Source organism: Leopardus geoffroyi, chromosome A2 (assembly GCF_018350155.1).
Source record: "Leopardus geoffroyi isolate Oge1 chromosome A2, O.geoffroyi_Oge1_pat1.0, whole genome shotgun sequence".
Taxonomy (NCBI): Eukaryota; Metazoa; Chordata; class Mammalia; order Carnivora; family Felidae; genus Leopardus; species Leopardus geoffroyi.
In genome coordinates, this window is record NC_059331.1 from 29,831,110 (window position 1) to 29,855,207 (window position 24,098).

A 24,098-nucleotide genomic window follows, 5' to 3' on the forward strand; every position below is an offset into this window, starting at 1 on the left:
AAAATGGGAAGATATTTCTTAAAACTCCAGCTATCTGGGTTCTCATGTTAAATGTGGTAACATTGTTGTCATGTTCTTTTGTGGCATTAGTGGGCTGGATAGAGCTAAGAGTGGGGAGTCTTTGGGGGGAGAGGGCCACCAGCTCTCCAGTCTGTCTCTGCCCTCCCTGCAGCCTCCTGCCTGGGCCCCCTGCATTTGGCCTCCCCCACGTTGCAGTAGTGACTTAGGGTATGTGCTCTGAAACGGGCTCTGACCACTGCCACGTGGGGTGGGAAGGAGACAGAGCCAGGAAAGGCTCCTTGGAGGAAGGATGTTGAGCTGTGATTTTCACAGAACAGAGAAAAGCCACAAATGCTTGGGGCAGAGCTCTGTGTCCGAGCGGACATAGAGGCACTCGGTCATGGCATGATCAGTACTGCCAGAGGGAAAATGCTGTCAAATTGCCCTTCATCCATGCAAAATAAAGTCTACTTTTGTGGGTGGAATCAGATTCTTTTCCAGGGGATTTGGCATGTACAATGGCACTGGGTCAGTCCAAGATGCTCTTACGTGGCTTGTGTGCGAAAGGGAATAGGAATGAAAAGCAGGTTTATATTCTTTTCTCCAGTCTAGAAAAATCCAGGTTTGCAACTCAGGTTTTATGGTGGCTTTGTGGGATCACCTTGGTCTTTTCTGCAAACAGGCTGCTCATGGGACCGCTGGTATTCCAGGCATCCCTTTTGCTTTTGAAACTGTCGATTGCCCCTGCCACTCATCCCTTCCTGGGACCTGCGTCTGTGGCCGTATTTCAAGACTATTTTTTTTTTTAATCATTAGGAATAATTTTTATAATTCAACCCTTCAGATCCTGACGATGTGTCAAGCCAGTGGGGAGAGCTAACGTGCGTTGCATGATGCCAGAATACGGCTCGCCTCGGAGGGCTTGAGTTTAAGATACGGTGGCGCTAAACTGTCTTGCTCTGAGATGCTAAAAGGCATGGGGGTGGGGAGCCTTCTGAGGTCCCCAGCTGTTCCTTGAGGTGGGCACTGTTTTTTTCTTTCTCCCTGCAGCTGTGTGCCAGGAGATCTGGGTCACGTGCCAGCTAATGCTGCCGATCCCAGGCAACTTTTTGCTCAATAACTGTTTCCCAAATGGCTACTCGGGGCCTTTTCAGAATTTACAAGAACTGTCAGTTGTTATAGTAACCGGCCCCCTGCTGTCGAGTTTGGCCCTGAGATGCCAGTCGAAGCTCTTGGAACAGGCTAACACTTAGTCATTAGACAAAAGCAGGGAGGGATTCACTGCTGAAGGTTGCCATTTAAACGTACTCCATGATCCTTCAAAGAAGGGATTGGTTCTGTTAAGGAGGAAGTGGATGCATCCATTTTTAAAGCAAATGGACTTTTCAGGAAAGGGAGATTCCTGCGTTGAGTCTCTCCTACGTAACCAACGCCTGTCTTTGGGTTTCTCAGAATTACGTGTCCTCTCTCTCAGGGTTGACTGTGTCTGTTCTTTGGGTTTGCTCAGGTGGCCCCCTCGATTATTCGAGATATTAGTTATTGGTTTTATGGCATTTGCTTCTCAGTGAAGTGTTGTCAGTTTACGGGTGGTAGTTAGAAGCGCCTGTGATTGTGTGTGAGGAAAAGCTGCGGAGATCGCCGGCTCTGCTCCAAAATTCCCGAAAGAGTGAATCTGGCAGAATTCAGAGTAGGGCTAAGGGTTGAGAAGAAGTCTAAATATTTTAGAAAGCTGCAAATTTCAAGTTTCTATGAAGATTTGCAAAAACACTCCAACACACTCGTGATTTCTTCAGTTAATGTTCATCGCTGCACTGAGTATGTTCGTGATGTTTTGAGGACAGTTGCAGTTCCAGAATGTTCTCAATAGAGGGAGATAAGTTCTGAATTACAGCACACTGCTCCCCCCCACCCCCACCTTTTAGTCCTGCTCCCAACTTGGGACTTCTCCAAATTTTGGTTCCTGTGGCAAGCCCTTGTATCCAATATAGAAGCCAATAATTATCAAAATAAATAAAAGTTTGTATTAAAGGAGAAGAGAGGGGTGCCTGAGTGGCTCAGTCGGTTGAGCATCTGACTCCTGGTTTCAGCTCAGGTCGTGATCTCGTGTGGTCTGTGGGATCAAGCCCCACATCTGATTAGGGCTGAGCATGCTTGGGATTCTCTCTCTCTCTCTCTCTCTCTCTCTCTCTCTCTTCCCCCCCCTTCCCCTCTCCTTTCCCCCCCCAACCCCCTGCTTCTTACCCCCCGCTCCTGCTCTTACTTGTGCTCTCTCTCAAAATAAAAAAATAAATAAACATTCAAAAAAAAAACAAAGGAGAAGAGAAACCTAACACTTACGTATTCAAGGATGTTCAGGTCTGGAAATAAAAACTACCAAGTAAATCAGAAGCTCTCAAATGTTCTTTGGAATTACATACCTGAATTTAGAGTTCTACGTGGGATTCAGCAGAACTTCCAAAGAAAGAGAACCTCACTGTTAAGCAAGTTTGTCTTTGCTCTTCTATCAAGACTTTGGAAAGAATAGGCGTCATTCTGTTGTGAAATCCTGCAGCCCAGGTAGTTAGGGGATTAATGTAATCAAGTCAACACCTTCTTGCGTGGCAAAAGTGTATCTTTCAAATGCCAGAAGCAAGACTCAGATGCTGCAGATACTTAAGTTCTAATGGGAAACTAAATACGGGACATCGTATGTGGTAGTAACTTGATGACTGCCCCACCTGCTCTGAGTTGCCTCTCCCACATGTTCTCCAATCTGGGTTGTGAGTCAGGAAACTGTCCTGAGGTGAGAGGAATGAATGAAGAAAGGACAAAAACCCAGATTGATCTAACAACACCACATTCACATACGTGGGTGGCGGATGGCAGGTTCACATAACCCCCCAGTACGTTCCGGCTGAGTTCTGTTTATGTCAGAGGTGTTTCAAACGATCCTGTTGGCCAAAGCTTCGTGTCAAGGTGGAAGGTTAGATACGTGAATGGGAAAATCCAGTAGTGATTGGACTTGGGATATCTTCTACCATTAACACCAGGAGTGATAAAGGTTTCCAACAAGTGAAGACCGCTTTTAAGAGCAAAGTTCCCATTTTATATTAATTAACTAGAAGCACAAACAACCCTTGATAAACCAGTCACCTTTGTGTGTAAGCTTTCTCTTTTGAAAATGTCCCAACTGGGGCCCCATAATGGGTGTGTGTGTGTGTGTTAAGTGGGAGGGAGGACATGGGTGTGGAACTCTTGGTAGCGATTGAAAGTACTGTCTTCTACACCTGTTCTCTTTTGTTTTTTGTCTGTTTAGAGGGTGTAACAAAATAAAGTCCAAGGGCTTTCCCAGACGTTTCCGTGAAGTGCCTTCTTCTGGGGAGACAGGAGAGAAGGGGAGCAGGTGAGGGGCGGTCAAGCTTAGGGGGGTGGGGGTGCCTCTTTGGCCGGGACTGGCTTGCCAGAGTTTTGTTTGTTGCCCTGGGGATTAAAGTCCTCTAGACCCCACAATGCTGCAACTTACCTGTCCTACCCCAGCTCCCAAAAGGAAGGATTGTAAATACCAACACAGAGTGTGGGGTAGCTGGTAGCAATGAAAGTATGACCTGTGTGTGCCTGCTTTGCTTTATTTGGTGATCTGGGGGGGGGGGGGGCGTTTTATTTCTAGAACGGGACATACTGGGAATTTTCTATGTCAGTTTGTCTGTATGTCAGTTGCATCCATTATCTTTCCAGAATTTCAGATGCTTGCATGTTTTAGAGCTTTAAAAAAAAAATGCATGCATTTAGCCTTACAAGTGAAAGATAGCTTTTAGAAACCTAAATGTATAAATAAGGAAGAAGAGTAGGAAGGGGAGAGAGAAATGAGCAAATGGGGATACAGCATGTGTTTTTCCCTAAGAGTGAAATTTTTCAAAAACGAAAGCACATGAGTTCTAGGTAGCTTGAATGCTGGGAAGAATTATTGTTCTGTAATGATCTGTAATAAATCTTGAGAAGTCCTGATCACGCGATCTTAATCACCCCACATTACCACCTATTGTAATATTTCTGTGTGGCTTATAGAAGGTAAACTCCACTTAATATGGTAATATTTTAATATTGCCAATTAAGATAATTCAGTAATCAGTATCCTGTGGTGAGTAGTCCCTTATTACTTTCAATGAAGCAATTTATAGAATTTACAGTAAGAATTTTTACATGGAATGATTTCTCTCCCATGGTTGAGGCTAAGTATTGAGATGAAATTTTAGATACCCATCCACTCTAATCAAGTACACTTATGAGATCTGAGAAGGTACGTTACAAGGGAATTGAGGAAGATGAATGAGAAACTCTGTGATCTATCTTTTTTAAGCTCTATGATGTAACTTTGCCTTGTAGGGAAAAGTGGTCACTGCTGACACCAGAAATGTAATTTCTTCCTAAGATCTCTTTTATGTACTCAGGTCCTCAATTTTTAATCTGTTTTCAACATGCCAAAGTTAAAACTGAACGAGAAACCCCTCTGTATAGCTTCAGATTCAAAGATCTAATCTTGGAGAGGACACTGGATGTCACATAAACGCCTCGTATTCATGCCCAGTCTGTTATAAATACAATGTGGTTTTGACTGTAACACATTGAAAGGTGTCAGCATCTCATGGACACCACAGAGATAATGCACATCTCCGTTCTGTGTTCTCCCCAGAAGTGATGCCATCGCTGGGTGGCCCGTGGTTTATTCTAATTTATGCTCCTGGCCCTAGATGTGGGCATGGGCTTATGAGAGATGTGTTTTAGTTCCTGGGAGGATGTACTTTGTCACGAGGTGCTCAGGATCTCTCATTTCTTCTCTGCTTCTAAGTGCCCGAAGCTCGGTGGCGGGGCGGGGGGGGGAGCATAGCGACTTTCGTTTAGATCTACAAGTTGAGAACAATCTTGGGAAGCTGTAAGTATTAACAGAATCCGCCTGATTATGAAGTGCATCTTTTACTTGCCTTTTTTGACAGTGTAGTAGCAAGAGAAAGACCTTGGCTCAGAGAGAGACAGGTTCTGCTGGAGCTTGGCCTGTTCCTGGTTGTGTGACCTTGAGCAACTTAACAAAGCCCTCTGAGCCTGGATGTCCTCCTCAAAGAGTGGGTCCAGTGATGGTTCCTTTTCATGGGGTTGTCCTGAAGAGGTAATGAGGTAGCATTTGTGAAATGTTTAGTGGACGTGATATATTACCGCATCAAGAGGATGAGGAGAGAGGCCCTGGGAAGTTTGCTTGTCTGGTCTACTCCTTGGGGATGGCTGAGCAGGGACAGCCACATGGCAGTCTGAGTCCGGAGCGTGGCCCCTTCACACTGTGCTGCGCTCATCAATCCATGATGGGGAGTGGGCCGGATAGACATCCTGTCCTCAAATCTCTCCTGCTCCTTATATGGGCCGCCCTGCCGTACTCTGTTGACAGGGCTTGAAGACCCCCAGCCTACTCTCCCCTCTCCTCCCTCCTTCTTTATCCCAGGAGCATTGGCAGCAGGCTCCTGACCCAGTTCTGTCCTCTTGCTGCTCTATAAAAAGCCCTGCAGAGGACAGGGGCCCTGCCCTCCTCTACCAGGCTGTGGATGCAACAGGGAAGCCAGGCCAGACAGCCATCTCCTGCGTTGGCCTCTTTTTATCCACTCCCGTTTCCCGTTCTGGTCCGCATCCCGTCCAAAATGTGGCAGGGATTGGGAAAAGAGCCCAAAAAGCTGCCTGAATAGCGAGCCTTCAAATGGTTAAAAATAGCTGTTGCAAAGTCTCTGCACAGAAACCTAAAGGTAATTTCCATTTCCCCATTTGGTCTGACCTCATTTGCCTTAAACAGTCTCCGCCCCGGTGGGAGGAAAAGGCCTGTATAGTCTCAAGGTGGACAGAACCCATAAAAGCAGGACAGTGGCTGCAAGAAGTGACCACTGATTAGTTCCCCAGAACGTAGGAGAAAAAAAATTAATAATAATAAAAATGAGATCCAAGTATTTAGTTTTTCAAAACAAGTAGTTGATTTAAATTTTGAATTAGGTAATACTTGACACGGTTCAAAATCAAAAAGGTTAATATTATATATACCATTACATCTCCATTCCGTCACCTACCCACCGGGCTCCCTACCTCGTTATAGGTAGGTAAGCATGATTGCTGGTTTGTTGTCTCCTCTTCCAGACCTTGGAGGTGGTGTGTGTGTGTGTGTGTGTGTGTGTGTGTGTGTGTAAGCAAATATGAATCTATATCACCAGATCTCCTTTTATACAGCAGAACACCACATACACTATCCTACACCTTGCTTTTTTCACTTAACATGATTTTTTTCTCTGTGCATATGGTTTCCTCCTCCTTTTTTTTTTTTTTCTTTTACAGAAGCACAGTATTCCTTTGTATAGTTGTCATGGTTTATTTAACCAGTCCTCTATATGGCTGTCATTTTGGGCTGTTCCTAGTCTCTTGTTATTACAATCAATACTAGGGTGAATAACTTTCTGTCATTCTGCAAGTGGACAAGTCTGTCTGAGGATAAGGTTCGGAAATGGGCTGTGCCAGGAGCTACATGCATTTGTAATTTTGATGGATGGCGCCAAATTGACCTCACCGGTGCCATACCCAGGGCAGTTTCTATCAGCGACACCGTGAGCACCTGTTTCTCTCCGGCTTCCCCAGGAGAGAGTGTTGTCAAATGGGAGCGATTATTCCAACCACCCAGGGGAAAATGATGGTGTCTTCGTGTAGCTGGAGTGTGTTTTCTCTAATCCTGAGTGAGGTGGGGCATCTTTCTTCGTCTCCTTTTTGTTTTTTAATGTTTTATTTTTTGACAGCGAGAAAGGGCATGAGTGGGGAAGGAGCAGAGGGAGAGGGAGACACAGAATCGGAAGCAAGCTCCAGGCTCTGAGCTGTCAGCACAGAGCCTGATGCGGGGCTCGAATCCACAAACCGTGAGATCATGACCTGAGCCCAAGTCAGAGGCTCTGCTCCATCGACTGATGCCCCCGCATCTTTCATGTTTGTGCCATTTGCATTTGTTAAGCTCTAAACTCTTGGTCTTTTGCTCCTTTTTCCTTTGCATTATTGGTCTTTATCTAATCAAGAGAGACATTATTGTCAGCAATAAGTGTGGCAAATACTTTTTTTGAATAACCTGTGGTTTGTTAACTATGTTCATGTTGCTTCTTGGACTTCTTATAATCAAATTTATCCGTAAACTTCTCTTTTTTTTTGGCTTCTGGATTTTGAGTCATCATTAGAAAGTCTTTCTCCATTCCAAAATGATCTATTTTGGTACTTTTATGGTTTCAAATTTTCATGTTAAATTCTTAAATCATTTGGAATTGAACGTGGTTGATGGTGGGATGTCTAAATCAACTTTTCTCTTTCCCAGATGTATTTTAAAAGGACTATCACGGGGCTGGTTAGTGAAGAGGCATGTAATACCTCGCTAGATCCTTAAAATAGCACACTTCCAGCTAGAGTCTGACCGACTTATTAGTTCAGTCGGCATGTTAATGACACAGATAGTTGCCAGAAAAATTTTACCAGAATATTTTATGTTACAGATGTTGGATCATATGTGCAGTGAATTAAATGTGAGTTTTCATTTCCTACCTCCTGTCCAAAATGGGTTGGGCCGTCATGTCCCCATTAACCACCTCCATCAGTGGGGGATTCTGTTGGTGCCTTAAAATAGTGGCAAGCGGAGGCAGAGAGTCCCTTAAGCCCTAGGCCAGAAATTCAGAACATTCCAGGCCAGGGTCCTAACTCACTAGTGTGGGACAGCTAATTAAAAAGCCCCTGACTACAAGCCTTCTTTTCTGGGTAATAGCTCGGAAGACTGAGTACTGTCTAGAGCTCACATCCATAAAGCCAGCCACAACATAAAAACTGCCAGTTCAGGTTCTTGGTCTGTTGAGATGTGGTTGACAAAATGACCCCAGCTGTCTTATCCCCTGGAAAATACTAACCAGCACTTCAGTCGTTCCTAAGAGTCTCCAAGGATTGCTTGGCAAACTTAATGTTTAGCATGAAAGTGTATTGCTCGGAGGTGACTTTTGTCACCTACATTCCTTGGATGCTAATGGCAGGCAGTTTGTATCCTCCAGTGAAGTTCTCACTGCAAAAATCAGATTTTTGTCACATCTAGCTCTAACAAGAGTTGAATGGGGCATCTCTCCTAGCCATGTGAAGACCCAAGATATTTAGAAACATTTTCTCCTCGTTGATTGGTGTACCCTCTCTCACGCCTCATCTGTCTTCATGGTTTGGTTCGCTTTTCTCTCCCCTTCTTCCCCTCATCTCCTCCTCGCCTCTGACGGGCCCTAACTTATCCACAGTATAACAACCATATGTCCCAGGATTTGCAGAATTGTCCTGAGGTGAAATATGTCGTTTGATTATTCCCACAAGGACTGTGATATTTGTCAGAACACATGTGCTTTTCTTTCCCGGTTTGGAGATATGAAAATGAGAAGTTTCATTTCATAAAACTCAGCTCGCAATCATTTCACATACAGTAGAGGAAACCGAACGGCAAGTGAATGGTTGCCTATGAGAAATCTCAACTCAGAGTGGGCTCTTTTCCGAGTGAGACCCCTGAGTTATTTCAAACAGACATTCCTCTTTGAGGAAAAGCCCGACAACACCCACAGCCTTTTCCTTCTATTGTTGTCTTTGTCACTTGAATTTCTAGAAACATTTTGCCCTAATAAATCAACCCACATCTTTTTAACACAGCTCTCAATCATCTTCTTTGAAGGCACATGAATGTTTTCAACTTTCTATTTATAAGTGGCTCTTGATTCATACATTGTTTACTACGACGGATCCATACACAAAAGTAAATATTAATGTGATTTCTGTACTCAACGGCATGAAAACAAATGGGATTATTAGCAGGCATGGCACTAAATTTAAATGAGGGCAGTATATAAATCAGTTAAGATTGCTTAATGAATATTCAACAGCAGTTCAGCCAACTGCCCATTCTTCCCTGCAATTAGCATTTTGAGCTGCACACTGCTGACAAACCCCTTGTCACCCTGATATGATTATAAAACCATTGAGCTTAATTGAAAGACAGTGACTGGGTTTCTGATCCGCACACATCATTTGGTTATTTGGTCATCTGAGGTTTCTGTGGGACTCCAGAGGTGGTGTTGTGATCCTGCCCTTGCGTGGGCCCCAGCGGTCGTGATGTGGAGGGCGGTGTTGTTGTAATAAGCCAGGGACCCTGGATAAGAACAAGGGGACCTCTCAGGCTTGTCAAAAGGGATGTACATTTTGACCCAGATGTCTGTACATCTCAGGAACCTCCGCTTCTGTAAGCAGGGCTGGAGATGGTGTCTTTGGAGGACCCCTTTCGGTATACAGTGGTGCTGAGTGGGGTTCCAGATCTTCCTGCTTTCTGGACTCAAGGTCAGCATCTTTGCTTCTGAAAAGTATCCATCACCTAAATTCTTCCCAGATCCTTGTCAGAGGGGCAGGAAGAGACGGAAGTAAGAACACAGATAGCAAAGATTACCTTTGCAAGTACCTGGAAAATGGGGAGCAACAGAGAGAAAAGCTTTTCTGTAGAACTCTGATCCTAACGGGTGTTCCATGTTAAGGGGGTGTCCTTATTCCTGGAAGGACACGGGGTGGGAGAATGGCCAGTCTAGAGATTTCTCCCTCATCTTCCTAGTTTCCTACATTTTATTTGAATAGTAAGTCTCTGTAACTTGAGTGATTATTGATACTGACACAGTACCGTCAGCGCAGCTGACGTCCGGGTATGTGTGTGCGCATGTGTTTGTCTGTCTCTCTCGTTAGTCAGGAGAACCAATTAAATACTAGGCCTGCCATGTGCTGGCAAGTGTGTGCGCACTGCAGCGGGGAGCTCAGAGAATTGACATTGATGGCTTACTGATCGTGGTCAATATTTACTGCCTCCTGACTAGATCATGCACTGTGACATGCGCAGTGCCTTTCCTTTTTTTTTTTTTTTTTAATTTTTGTTTTAACGTTTATTTCTGAGACAGAGAAAGAGCATGAGTGGGGGAGGGCAGAGAGAGGGAGGGAGACGCAGAATCAGAAGCAGGCTCCAAGCTGTCCGCACAGAGCTGACATGGGGTGACATGGGGCTTGAACTCACAAACCATGAGATCGTGACCTGAGCCAAAGTCGGTCGCTCAACCGACTGAGCCACCGAGGCACCCCGCGCAGTGCTTTTTCAAGCACGGAATTCTTGGTTTTTGAAAAAGCCTCTCTCTTTGAAGTATCTCCCCTATCTAAAAGGACGAGAGGTTATTTTCAGAAATTTTAGTCAAAGACCAAATGTTCATGACTGTGCACTTAACATGTCCGTGGGCTTCTTACAAGTTCGACTGATCATCTATGTGCCTTCCTACCACAAGGCCTCAGGCACCATACCGGCCCGGACCACACAGATCATGGGTTGGGCTTGAGGCCAAGGGAGCTGCTCGCCAGCGTCCGTATCGATTTGATCGGCTACTAGAGAGGATATCACCCACTACCCTCCTGACTTCCCGTCAAGGCTTTCCTAGAAATCTTAAAATTTTAGAGTCCACGTTAGTTTTCTAAAAATGGATGAGTGAATGGAGAGTGATAAAGAAAGCGTGTTGGCATGTTGCTACTGAGAACTTTCCATGAGATGCATGTATATCTAATAGGTTGGCCATCTTCGGTCAAGCACCAGAAATACCGGGCTTGGATTTAGGAGAGGTGTTGTATGAAAAATGTAGACGTTTAAACAGTAGACTGTCAGGCAGTGTGGAGAAGTACTTTCTCGGTGAATGTGGCACAAAAGGAGTGCTTCACACTCAGGGACCAGCAAACGCACATCTCCCCTTCTGTTTGCATTCTGGCCCATGGGCCCATTGAGTTGGACCTGAGGAAAAACTGCCTTCCTGCCAGCTGGGATGTCTCTTCCTTGCTCCCCTCTAGAAGCATTCAGTGAATGCTTGATGTAGTTCTATCTTGCTATTTCTTCCTTGCGATGAGTTTGAGAGAGCCATCTGACTCCGTGGTTTTCAGATTTGTGCAAGCGGCAGATGCTTGGAATCAGGACGTCAGAACATCCGTGAACTTAGAAGTAAATATTGACCAATTCAGTTGCATGAGAAAAATGAAAATTTAATTTGCTGGCAGATAAGCAGAGCAGCCCACAAAGGTGGTTTGAAGAGTAGCTTTAGGAGGAGAAACTTGAATTTGAGAAATCTGTGATCTGAGAAAACACTTCCTCAGTATGGATGGCAGAACACTCCACTCCACCTTCGAGAAATGCCAGCCTATTTCTGAGAACTGAGGTTCCAACAGAAATGGAGCAGAAGACCTTTCAGATTCTTATTTAAGTATGTGAAATACAGTTTATTTTTTCTGTATTTGAGAGGATTATGTTAACATCCTTGAATTCTTAACTACAGTTTTTTAGCCCATCTGGGACCCTATAAATTCTAGGCTTACTTTTATGGTCCCTTGTATGGTACGTGTCGTTTGAGATTATTTTATTTCTTCAGTGGCTTTCTTAGAGCACTGGAGGGTCTGGAACCATTTTCCCTGTATCACAGTGCTTCTTAATTGGGGGCACTACATACCAGCCTCCATGGGGCGGGGTGGTTCTTCTAGATGACACAGGACTTTGCCGCACCCTGGAACTGTTCAGCTGGAATCAGTAGGAGTGGGGCTCATCCAGCATGGGTGCTTTAAAAGCTCCCCAAACCATGGGGCACGTGGGTGGCTCAGTTGGTTAAACACTCAACTCTTGATTTCGGCTCAGGTCGTGATCTCACAGTTCATGAGATCGAACCTCGTGTCAGGCTCCAAGCTGATGGCTCAGAGCCTGCTTGGGATTCTCTCTCTCCCTTCTCTCCGCCCCTGCCCCACTCCTGCTTGTTCTTTCTCTCTCTCTCTCTCTCTCTCTCTCTCTCTCTCTCTCTCTGTCACTCTCTGTCTCTCTCAAAATAAATAAACTTTTTTTTTTTAAAAAGTTTCCCAAACCAAAGAGATACATATGTACTGTTCATTGATAACCATCACTTGACTGAAACCTTACTGGTGTGCATGTGTGTGCGTGTGTGCATACACACACACGCACACACACGCATGCATCTGAGAGAGAGAGAGACTGACTGATTTAAGGACCCACCCCCCCCCAAAGCTGAGATGTACCTAAACTGGGGAATCTATGTTTCAGGAGAATATATGTTGCAAAGTAGATTAGGGGAAGCAGAAGTTACCTAATTTGAATCATTATTAAGCCAGTCAGGTCAATGAAAAAAAAATATCTATCGTCACTTCCTTAAAGGGTGCATGTTAGTTATGGGGGTGGGGAGGGGGAGTGTGCAGCATGGAAGGGAAGAAAAAAAGGGGGAAAGGTAAGAATATAAGGTATATGGTGAGGACCCAGCATACTATAAGTGGTAATTAAACTTGTAAATATATTTTTCATTCCAAACATGGTCCGCTTCGTTGTTTTCCCTTTTTTAAGGTATTTGCATAAACCAGTGTTCATTGTGAAGAAATCATACTTTTAGAAAATGGCCCTTTCTGATCCACAATCTTTGATTCAGGGAGGCATTTTTAGAGTGAATTGGACCTGCCCAGAAATTGGAAATTGCATGCACAGGGACACACGTGAGCATTTTCAGAAATTTTATCTCCATTCTCCAAAACGAGAGACAGTACTGACTCTTCGAACACATTGCAGTTGAAACATTTAAGAGGCATTAAAATTTGAATTTCTTTTCCTTCTTTTTCAAAATCCCTACCTTTACTTGTTTATCCCTGGACACTACTAAAGGCCAAAAACAGTCTGTCATGGGGCTTCTCTGAAAGGAGTGAGTTAAGATACAATGTCATGTGATGTTGACCCTGAACCGACTGCTTTTCTTCATCGTTAAACCCACAGTGTATAATTTGTACACAAACAGAATTCACACCAGTGTGGTCAATGGTAGTGAAAAGTTGACACTAAACTAGAACCTGAATCAGTCCCTCGCTGAAAGTAGACCTCCAGTAATTAGTGATTAAGGGACTAAATCTCTAACCATGTGGTTCATCCATAAAATGGAGGATGATGCAAGCATTAATGAGTTTATTAGTTCCTATTTGTTATAAAAGAGTCAGGTACAGTATGATTGATTTTTTGTTACGGACAAAAGAGAAAACGGCCTGTGCGTCTGTATTTGAGTGAGATGTAGCCCCTGAGGGATCTCCCCGCGCCGTTCTTGCTGCCCTATTCCCCACTCATCACATAGCAGCCCAAACGAGCACCTGGAAGGAGGCAGGTCGGACGGTGCCCCTCCACTGACTAAAGCCCTTTGTTAGCTTTCCATTTTCCAAAGATGCCAGTGAAGCTTGCGGTCTTGGATCAGGTATGATCTGCTCTTGCCCACTCGCCACCCCCCCCCCCCTTTCCTCTTACCGCCCTTCCCTACTCTTACCTCTGGTTTCCATTCAGTTCCTACAACACGCAAGCTCACTCCGTTGTATGGCTCCAGCTACTTGATCTGCCTAGAAAGTCTTCCCCTACGGCTTCCCAAGGCTAATCTTCTTCAGGCAGGTCTCCACCCCAGTGGCACCTCATCCTGTTTTACCTTCTTCATCGCCCTGGACTGTTTGAAATCACTTGTTTACTTGTTAGTTGCAGATTTTCACCCTGAGAACGAGGCACCTTGTCTGTCTTGTTGGTCAGACTGCCCTGGCCCCTCACCACCGATGATCAAGGGACAGTAATAAGAGAGGAAAAGCATGGAAGGCTGTACCCCAAAAGGTTAATAGTAATGATCCCTAGGCGGAGGATGTGGAGTCATTTTAATTGATTTCTTTCCCTTTTGTTCATGTGTGTTTCCTAATTTTTCTGCTGACATCATGTATTATGTATGTACTTCGAATGCTTAGCCAGGCTTAAGGAAGTGGTTTTAAAGCTTCTAGGCAAGAGAGCTCTATTGCAGAGCTTCTGTTGCAGAGAAGGCATTATCTGCACACGCCACACTGTGCAGTAGGTGCTGAATAAATGTTTGCTCAGTCTGCTGAAACCATTATTCTAAGGGAAGGCATTTCCCCGAAGGTCTGTAGGTAGTTACGCGCCCCCCCCCCCCCAAGTTCCTGTGTGGGAAGAAAGAATGTATGACGTGCATCAAGGTACTTAGATGTGAAGACCCGTGTCTCCCAGGTTTCTGACCTTCATCCGCAGGGCTGTGCTTGTGTCTGATAACCATGGGGTTATTTTGCTCCAGGGAAAATCCATTATAAACAGCACATGGGGCACTAGGGTGTGATGTGCTTCAGTACACGCTGCTTTCATTTATTTATTTATTTTTCCCAAAGAGAATGTGGAGCCGCATGTAACAGTGAGTGAACAGTCTGCCTGCCTTCTTCCAGAAAAAGAATCTACAATATAGTTTTTCCTTTCTAAGTCACTTGGCTTGAACAGTCCCTTGGCCGATAACAGTTCTTTCTACTAATAGCTTTGTATGTTAGTAGTTGAATAGGTATGGTAATTATGTCTTAAAACAGGAGACTTATTTGGGGTGTGTGTGTGTGTGTGTGTGTGTGTGTGTGTGTGTGTGTGTTTCTAGTTGAAGTCTGACCTGGTAAATTGAATGTCATTTGTTTCAGTGTTAGCACTTCTTGGGGCTAGTAAATACTTGAATGGTCCAGTATCTCAACAAAAGCAGGTTTTCTTCAGCTAGGACACTGGGTCGTTAAGGTTCTATCTCATTGCTGAAGTCTGTCACCTTTGTTTAACTTTAACGCTGCCTTCTGGAAATCTGCAAATTTGGGAGAGGGAGGAATCCAAGACTAGAAAACTTGATGACTAATTTAGAAACAGAAAGAAGCTACTCCCTCAGACAAGAAAATCATGTGGGTTTTTTTTTTTTCACATGGGTTTCCATCATTTTCACCTTCAGTAGAAGATTCAGTTATTACTAGAGCCCTAAAATACTTTGTTCATTTCATATCCACGTAGCTGAAATCAAACTGACTGGCATTCTTTCCAAATTTAAGTAAAGGCAGCTAACGATGCATAATGGAAACTTGTTTTATTATTTCTAGTACAAATGCCGGCAAGTCATAGAAAAAAAAAATCATTGTTTCAGCCTTCTGCAAGAGCAGTCCTGCAAGACATGTGCCGAGTAGGAGTGACTTATGTTCAGAACCCCCTAATGGCGTGGAACAGCCATCCAGATTGCTTCTAGAACAGTGCCCAAATGTACAATTGGTTAGAGCTTCTTTCCGTCTGGAAACAGGCACTGCTTAAAGAAAAATGCTGTGCCCAACAGAATCGTCCCAGGATACTTTGGATTAGATGAGCAGAGACAACTCTGAAGAAAAGTTGACTTAACTCTAGCGATTGGAATGCAGCCCCCAGGAAAAGCAAAGCTGTGGTGTGTATAAACAGGGCTTGGTGCGAGGCGCCAGAGGAGCGGGCTGGATCCCAGGGACACCGAGCACCAGAAGGATGCCGCCTGCTTGGCTAAAAGACCCAGCAGCAGGGCCAGCTATTGTGAAGCCCCTCCGCCAGATGAACAGGGACCCTTCTCTGGTCACAATAGCCATTCACGCTGAGCAGCCTCATTAAATATTCAGCCTGTGCTTCCGGCAGCTCATTAGGGCCGCAATGAGCGGTGACGTGGACGCTGGAAAGCCGAGGGCCAGCCAGCATCAGTAGGCAGAGGCTGAGTAAGCTGCCGATGGCTTTTCTGTTCACTGCCTGTCCTATGATGACCAGTGTTTGCTCCCTGCTTTGCCTGAAGTACAGGTAAAATAAAAGCGAAAACTGGCAGGTGGCACCTAAGAGCTGCAGGTTTTTCCCTCTGAGGTGGTCTGGCAGGGACCCCGGATAGTGAGTGCTTGCCCCCTTAAAGCCCTCTGACCCTCTTACAGCGCTGACTGCAGCTTTGGGGGGCCTTTGCTAAGCACTAACAATGTGGTGCTATTGTGTACTTGGGCTGTTTGATGACTGCATTCGGGAGGGTTTGAGGTTTGGTTTTGAACTTGGTGCTAGAGGTTTCGAATACCAAATTACTCTTCTGTAACAGGTCAAACTCAGAAATATTTGGGGGTAATCCAAACAGTTTGTGCAGCAGGTTTACGACATTGATGCCAAGTTCTCATGTATTTGAGTGGTTCACCACTGAGACTTTGCCTTTTGACTATCAGGGTAGATCTGGTACAATAAAAAGTAAATATGCTGCAGCTATCGGGGGTTCTTCCAATAGACTGAATGTTGTCCTTAAATCTTGTTACTTTTCCATGGGTTTGCACTCAGTGCTGTGTGATATTTAAAGCTGCTGAAATCTGTGAAAGAAGAATTGAAAAATGAACTCAAAGTGTATTTTCTCTGGTCTCACTGTTTGCATGTTTTTCTCTTCCCTACACAGAAAATGTTTTCAGACAGCTCATTTCTATGTGGAAGATAGCAATTCACCTCGGGTGGTCCCCAATGAAAGTATCCCTATCATTCCTATTCCGGGTAAGTAAGACATCCTCTTATTTCCAATAGGCTAATTGTTTTTCTCTTCTGCTTGTACTTGTGTGTGACAGCCATGACAAAATATTATTTTCATAGCCTTTTAAAGCTTGCCCTAAGAGATCCTTAACTCAGGGTGCTTTAATGAAATCTTTGCTTCTTTACATATCTGCAGCGTGATGAAGTCCCCTTTAAGAGGAACGAATACCTAGGAGTTAATCCACAGAATAGACTCCCGTGCAGGGAGGGGAAGTAACAGTAGACAAAAGGGAGAGCAGAGATACTGGCGAGCCACTTGGACTGAGTTTCATTTTGATAGGCAATTTGTGCTTACGTTTGTTTTTTTTTTTTTTTTTAATCACGATTTGTTGATACATTTCTCTTGCGTTTTCTCCTAAGATTCCTTACTCTGAAAATACTTAATCTTAGCGTTGGCAGTTTGGGTTCTTAAGATTTGGGGTGGAAGTCTAGGGATACATTCTTGGTCCAGGACGTATTTCATTTGTCCTCAGGTGAAAAGGTGAAACGCTCAGTCAGCATGAGGGGTAGGGACTGGTGGAATGCACTGGAGTAAATCCTAGCAAATGGCATAAACCTTGAGGAGGTCAGGAGCCAGTTCGTTGTAACAGAGGAGACGTGGGAATTGGAGATGGCTCCCACCGTGTTTATCTGGTGTCCCTTCTTTTTGCCAGATTTGAACTCTGTTCCTCTGGGTTTCATTACGTCCTTGTGAATATCTGTCTTTAGATCTCTCAGACATCCATCCTCCTGACGTTATATCTTTGTAAACTGAGGCACTGCTTGTAGTAGTGTCCCACACGCCTGCAGCTCCCCTCTTTCTCCAGAATGGTCTTCACCGTCGAATATCCCATGTATTGCCCTTGTTGGTGCATCGTCTCTTCCACCTACACTGAGAGCTTCACAAAGGCAAGGGGATGTCTCCTTGGTGTGAGAATAGTAGCTGGCATATAGTAAGCATTCTTTAACTCTCTGAATGAATGAATAAGGGAATTAATGTCAGCAGACCTTTCTTCAGGTTCTTGAAAGGCTCTATCTGCGAAGTTCAGAGGTACAGTCGTTCTCTCGGTACCAAGGAATGCTTCTGTTGTTTAAAAACCTTCACGAGGTGCAGTTATGGTTGGGGATTTAATTGGACCTTTATGTGTCCATGTATGTTAAGTCATTAGCTATTGTTGGGCTTGGCCGTGTTTTCTCCATTCTGGTCAGCTTCTGTCCCTAAAGCTTGTCACACAGAAACAAGGGGTAGCAGAAGAGTCTCTGGTTAAGTTCCGACTGGGTTATTTCATGGCTGCTAAACAATTCCTAGACAAACAGGACGGGTGTTGCGTCACCCTCCTTTCTTGACTGACCGTCACCCTTGGGTCTCGATGGAGGAAATTGCACTCTTGCCTTTGAGAGGAGAAGCAGCAGACAGCAAGCCTTAGTCTTCCACTTGCATGGAGTAAGTAGTTTTGTCGACACCACGGGATTTGTGCACTGGCATGTATATAATCATTTTCCTCTTGCATCACCTAGAGTACGTGTTGAACTCTGGAAAATTCCTAGGAGCCTCTCTCCCTGTGAACTGATTTTCATCTGACAAACACAGCTGTTGGGTAGCTGTGCAGTTGAAATTTGTTTAAAATTTTTTTTAATGTTTGTTATTCATTTTTGAGAGAGAGAGAGAGACAGAGCATGAGTGGGGGAGGGGCAGAGAGAGGGGGAGACACAGAATCCGAAGCAGGTTCCAGGCTCTGAGCTGTCAGCACAGAGCCTGATGTGGGGCTCGAACTCACGAACCATGAGATCACGACCTGAGCCGAAGTCGGACGTTCAACCCACTAAGCCACCCAGGCGCCCCGAAATTCTGTTTTAAAAGGCTAAATCATGAGATACTTCTTGGGGCTGTTCTTCAGTTTTTATTTTCTTTTCTCACTGGATAGGGAATCAGAAAATCTACAGTGCCCCCCACTGCCTCCACCATGAAACCTTTGGTCAGTGCATTGACCTCTGTGAGCCTTAGTTCCCAGAAATCTGTAAAGTGAACAGGATATTTGATCTCCTTGCACTTGAGGCAGTGGTAAAAATCACACGAGATACTATGTTGTAAAAGCATTTGGACACTATAAGCCAGAAACATCCGTTGTTGAAGCTTTCCTTCCCAAATTATGGTATTATTCATCCCAGGAGCCTTGGAGAGTGAGCATTTGCATGGTACTCAGGTTAAGATGGTCCCAAACACTGAACCACGCCCACTGGGTGTGGTCTGCCACGCCTTGCTCTTTGCCTTGGACTTGAGGATGTTCTGTTCACCGGAAGCCTCACAAAATGCCATCAGTCGTGCCTGCCTTGCCACACCTCTGGGTAAGGTGTTTCACACCGGAAAGGCTTTCGAGAGTTTTCTGCCTCGTTTCCCAGCTACCTGTTGAGTCACCAAGGTAAATAGAGTAGTTCCCCTGCCCCCCTTCACCGTGGGGTATACGCCCTGCAACTCCCATTGGATGCCCAGAACTGCAGATCTCCTCAAACCCTATATATACTGTTTTTTCCTACACATACATAGCTGTGATAAAGTTTAATTTATAAATCAGGCATAGGAAGAGATGAACAATAGTAACTGATAATAAAATAGGACAGCTATCACAATACACTGTAATAAGAGTTAGGCGGTCTCTCTCAAAATACTCTGCGCTACTCACCGTCCTTGTGATGGTGTGAGATGATAAAATACCTGTGTGACGAGAAGAATCGAGGTGAATGACCTCGCATTTCCGCTACTACTGTCCTTCTAACCAGACCTCAGGAGAAGGATCACCTGCTTCTGGACCACGGCCGATGGCAGGTAACAAACCTCGGATGAGGGGGGACTTCTGTACTCAGAACCCGGGGGCGTTTTTTAACTGGGAGTTTTTCCTGATTCATACTGGTAGCGTAAGTACATGGGATGAAAATTGCTTCAGATTCTCCACTGGTTGAGAAATCCATGGAGTTCAGTGGTACCTCACTTGACATAGGAAACGCATCCTTGAGGAGCTGGAACACCTGTGTACAAATGAATTAGTTTAAATCTGCAGGGTGGTGTGATGGTCAAGGACCTGGAGAACCCGAGTGAGACCAGTCTTTCTGTTTTCAGAGACCACACAGCCTTCCCTGGGCACATGCCAATACAGATCAAGGCGTGTCTGTCTCCCTTAACTGGGGAAGAGTTATTTTACATAACCTTTCTTGAAAGAGTTTTTAAGTTAATCACATTCTCTAATTTTCCTTAAACAAAACCCCCACTGTTCCGTTGAGTAGTTATATTTGTAAAATATTTTGTAATTTATGATTCACGTTAACAATCCATTATTCTTTTTATTCTTATGGTTTCTTCTGGTTATTAGCATACAACTGTGTCCTGCGTAAGAAATTCAATGTAAGAAAAACGCAGTTTTTAACAAATTCGTGAGTTATTTTCACTCTGATGAAGCTTTCAACCCAACTTTTCCCTAGTGGAGACCCCCATGGGGTCATTCCGAATGGTTTACCCTAGGAATTATCTCATCGTTCATATTTCCAAAAATAGTAGGATATTTATAGAACTCATATGGAATGTTTGTTCTCCCCCAGTAGACCTGTTAGATTTTCTTCTTGTTCAGAACCCAATAACAGGACTACTGGCCCTCTGATTTATGAACTTTATCACCTGAACTCCTTATGTCCTATAACTGATTATTTAAAAAATGAGTTTTTCAGATATTTTCCAGGTACTGGTTTTTCCAGTATTTCCAGGGGCACCTGGGTAGCTCAGTAGGTTCAGTGATCAACTCTTCATTTCAGCTCAGGTCATGATCTCATGGTTCGTAAGGTCGAGCCCTTGCTGGCCTGAGGGCTGACAGCATGGAGCCTGCTTGGGATTTTCTCTCTCTCTCTCTCTCTCTCTTTCTGTGCTCCCCACCCCCTTTCTCTCTCTGCCCCTCTCACACTCACACTCTTTCTCTAAATAAACTTACATTTATTTATTTGTTTACTTATTTATTTATTTCCAGGCAAACACTATAGTAAACTGAGCCATTATACTGGTTAAAAACGTATGCCACAGGGTACGATTGAAAAGTCATCAGGCACCAAACTGTTACAAAATAAAACTTGTGGGTCAGTACTGTAGACTATGGAATGAGGTCTGCTCCTAGAACTTCCTTTTCATTGAACCTCTTTAAGAAACCATCATCACATGGGGCACCTGGGTGGCTCAGTCAGTTAAGGGTCCCGACTTCAGCTCAGGTCGTGATCTCATGGCCAGTGAGTTCGAGCCCCGCATCCGGCACTGTGCTGACAGCTCAGAGCCTGGAGCCTGCTTCAAATTCTGTGTCTCCCTCTCTCTCTGCCCCTCCCCCGCTCACGTTCTGTCTCTCTCTGTTTCTCAAAAAAATGAATAAACTTTAAAAAAAAATGTTTTTAAATCATCATCATGTAACGTGTATTGAGCATTTACTGACGACATGGTTTATTTTCACTGCAATCCTAGAGAGACCAGTGCCATTGATATCCTTCCCTTAGAGATGAGGAAACTGAGGCTCAGAGACACTGTTAATTTGCTCAAGGTTACACAGAGTTAGCGCTGGAATGCATTGGAGTTAGCATTGGAATCTGCTGTGTGGCTTCAAAGGACAGATGCCTAGAAAAGGCTCCGCCCCCATTGGCCCGTTGGCATGTTCTTCTGACAGTTCTGATCTCTGAAGACTTCAGGCTCCTCATTTGGATGTTGCTTCATGAAATCAAGGCCTTTTCAAATATTCACGTGTAGTTTTTCTGAGCTCTTGATCCTTATCTGCTTTCACCAGCACTGACCATTTGCTTCTCCATTAAGTTCTCCTTCATCTCCCTGAACGGTTTCATTATTTTGCTGAAGTTTCTTCCATATCAAAAACTCATCTGCACTTTTGTCCTGTAGTCATTTCTATTTTCTTCCTACGAAAAAGACCCTCCACCCACCGATACCTCCACTCCCTGTGCAAAAAGAGGCCTGTGTGTTTTAATGACTTGGGTAGAAATTCACAAATAGATTCAAACTTTTGGATGAATCTGCTGTGGTTAAAATTCATAAAGAGTTCTGGCCTTTAAATCCCAAAGCATAAGTGGGTTCACTAAGTTACACTAACTTTGTGAGAAGTATTACAAAATAGGCAAATGGTTAAGGAAAGCTTTGCTAATTGATAATCATCCCTGGGAGATAGCCATTTATAGGCCTTTTTGAAGAATTAAAGTTATTGTACTCATCTCATTGAAATTTTAGGAGTTTAGAATCTTCAGTGTGTTCTTCTGATTTAACATAGCAAAGATAGTCTCGTAAGGATGAAGGCATTTTTTCCTGATCTCCCCTGGACTTCTGTACAATGTGGAAATGCTACAGAATGTGAATATGGTGGCTAAGGTGGGTTAGCATTAGAAAGCGCTCCTCTAGGGGAGCCTGGGTGGCCTAATCGGTTAAGTGTCTGACTCTTCATTTCAGCTCAGGTCATGATCTCACAGTTTGTGAGATTGAGCCGCATGTCAGGCTCTGTACCGAGCACAGACCCTGCTTGGCAATCTCTCCCTCTCTCTGCCCTTCTCCCACATGCACAAGCGCGCACCAGCTCTCTCTCAAACATTAATAAAAAACGGGCGCCTGGGTGGCTCAGTCAGTTGAGCGTCTGACTTCAGCTCAGGTCATGATCTCATGGTCTGTGAGTTCGAGTCCCACATCAGGCTCTGTGCTGACAGCTCAGAGCCTGGAGCCTGCTTCCGATTCTGTGTCTCCCTCTCTCTCTGCCTCTCCCCTGCTCATGCTCTTTCTCTGTCTCAAAAATAAATAAAAACATTAAAAAAATTTTTTTAAACATTAATAAAAAACAACAAAAACTCCTCTAATGGAAGAGTATTTATCCAACATTAAAGAAATTAAGGAAGTGTTTTTTTTTTTTTTTAAGTGTATTTATTTTAGGAGAAAGAGAGCAGGGGAGAGGCAGAGAGAGAGGGAAAGAGAGAATCCTAAGCAGGCTCCATGCTAAAAGCACAGAGCCCAACTCAGGGCTCGACCCCATGAACCACGATCATGACCTGAGCCAAGATCAAGAGTCGGTCACTTAACCAACTGAACACCCATGTGCCCCAGAAGTGTTTTTGAAGTTATGTTCGTCACTACAGAAGTGTCATCAATTCTTTCATCAGGAAAATTTGGAATTATAGTGCCTATTTCATATATGATATTTGGGAAAGGTGGTTGGTTTGTTGGCCAGTTGGTTGGTTTTCCAGGTAGGCTGAACTCTTAACTTGTGCAGAATGAAAGGGGCGTTGACTCTTGGGGCGCCTGGGTGGCTGAGTCAGTTGAGTGTCCGTCCAACTCTTGATTTTGGCTCAGGTCATGGTCTCACTGTTCATGAGTTCAAACCCCACATTGGGCTCTGCACTGGTAGCTCAGAGACTGCTTGGGATTCTCTGTCTCCTCTCTCTCTCTGCCCCTCCCCCACTCATGCTTGCTCTGGCATGCACTCGTTCTCTCTCTCTCTCTCTCAAAAATAAACTTTAAAAAAAGGGGGAAGCTTTGACTCGATTTTTTTTTTTTTTTACTAATTGTTTTTCAAAATCGAATGGTTCTCCATTGTCACCCTGGGAGAGTTAAGCATAATAGAATGCAGTAACGTAGCTGTCTGTCCTCTCAAAATGCTTTCTCAGGTAGTTACTTCTAAGACACTTTTAAGATTTCCATTAAGATCCATATTATCCTTAACCTCTGCAACTACTTTTAAAAATCTAGAGTTTCCAATCTTGAGTACTCCTTTTAAATGACAAACTTCAATAATATTTTCATTGCAGCTATTGAAGTGTTATGTACATACGTCATCTGTAAACTATTTGCATTGTATTGCATTATTATTTTAGACTTTCTTTACATTATAGCTTTTTAAAATCAAAACTTAGTTCATTAAATTAACCTGATTAGAGAGAATGTTGTAAGGGCTTTTCCAAATCTGCATATTGTCAAGCACAAATGTCCTTAGAAATGCTTTTTTCTGGAAATTAGAACATCCAACTTGCTAATAAGAGCATTAGAAAACAAAATGTTGCTGCTAACCAGTAGCTTGGAAATCCAGAAATGATTCATGCCTTTCCAGCAGTTAAAATACATCTTAATAATTTGAAGGTCACTTGCTACAGCAGGGTGCCAGCATATAAAGGGATTTTAAACATGCAGTTTAAAACCCTTGGGATTAAACCAACCTTGTTGGCATATTTTATTTATACAGAGATTATCTCCAAAGGAGATTCATTGGTCTTTTGACTATAATGAAGCCTTTTCTTTATTGACTTCATTGTGTCATAAATGAAAAGAGATTTCTTTTTATGGCAGGAAATAAAATGTTCCAATCTCTGCAACACTCATTGCATCCAAAGAGTCTGATATAGACAAAAATCTATTTGTTGTACCCTAACTCGGAAACTAAAATCACGGTAATGTTCCTTTATTTCATGTTTGCTTTATCTTCCTAAGTGGACACAGAGGTATTACCAAGTGCAGACAGAGACCTGAACTTGGCTTCTGGGAACTGAGAGCACAGACACAAGAAGGGACTGAGTTGTTCCTGAAATCCGGGACTGTGCACTAGAGAGGTGGTTGACAATCCTGTTGTGGGACTTGGGG

At 43.9% G+C, this 24,098-nt stretch overlaps 1 protein-coding gene across 6 annotated transcripts in view; it reads left to right on the forward strand.

Annotated features, from left to right (window-relative positions):
• Positions 1-24,098, forward strand: part of PTPRG (protein tyrosine phosphatase receptor type G) — a 719,983-nt gene that overhangs the window by 644,906 nt on the left and 50,979 nt on the right. For 3 of the 6 annotated variants that reach the window (XM_045496941.1, XM_045496940.1, XM_045496944.1), the window contains 2 exons: positions 3,296-3,382; positions 16,350-16,441. In XM_045496941.1, coding sequence (XP_045352897.1) covers positions 3,296-3,382; positions 16,350-16,441 — 179 coding nt within the window. The remainder of the gene's footprint in view (positions 1-3,295; positions 3,383-16,349; positions 16,442-24,098) is intronic. The other 3 variants (XM_045496943.1, XM_045496942.1, XM_045496946.1) reach the window with 1 other exon arrangement.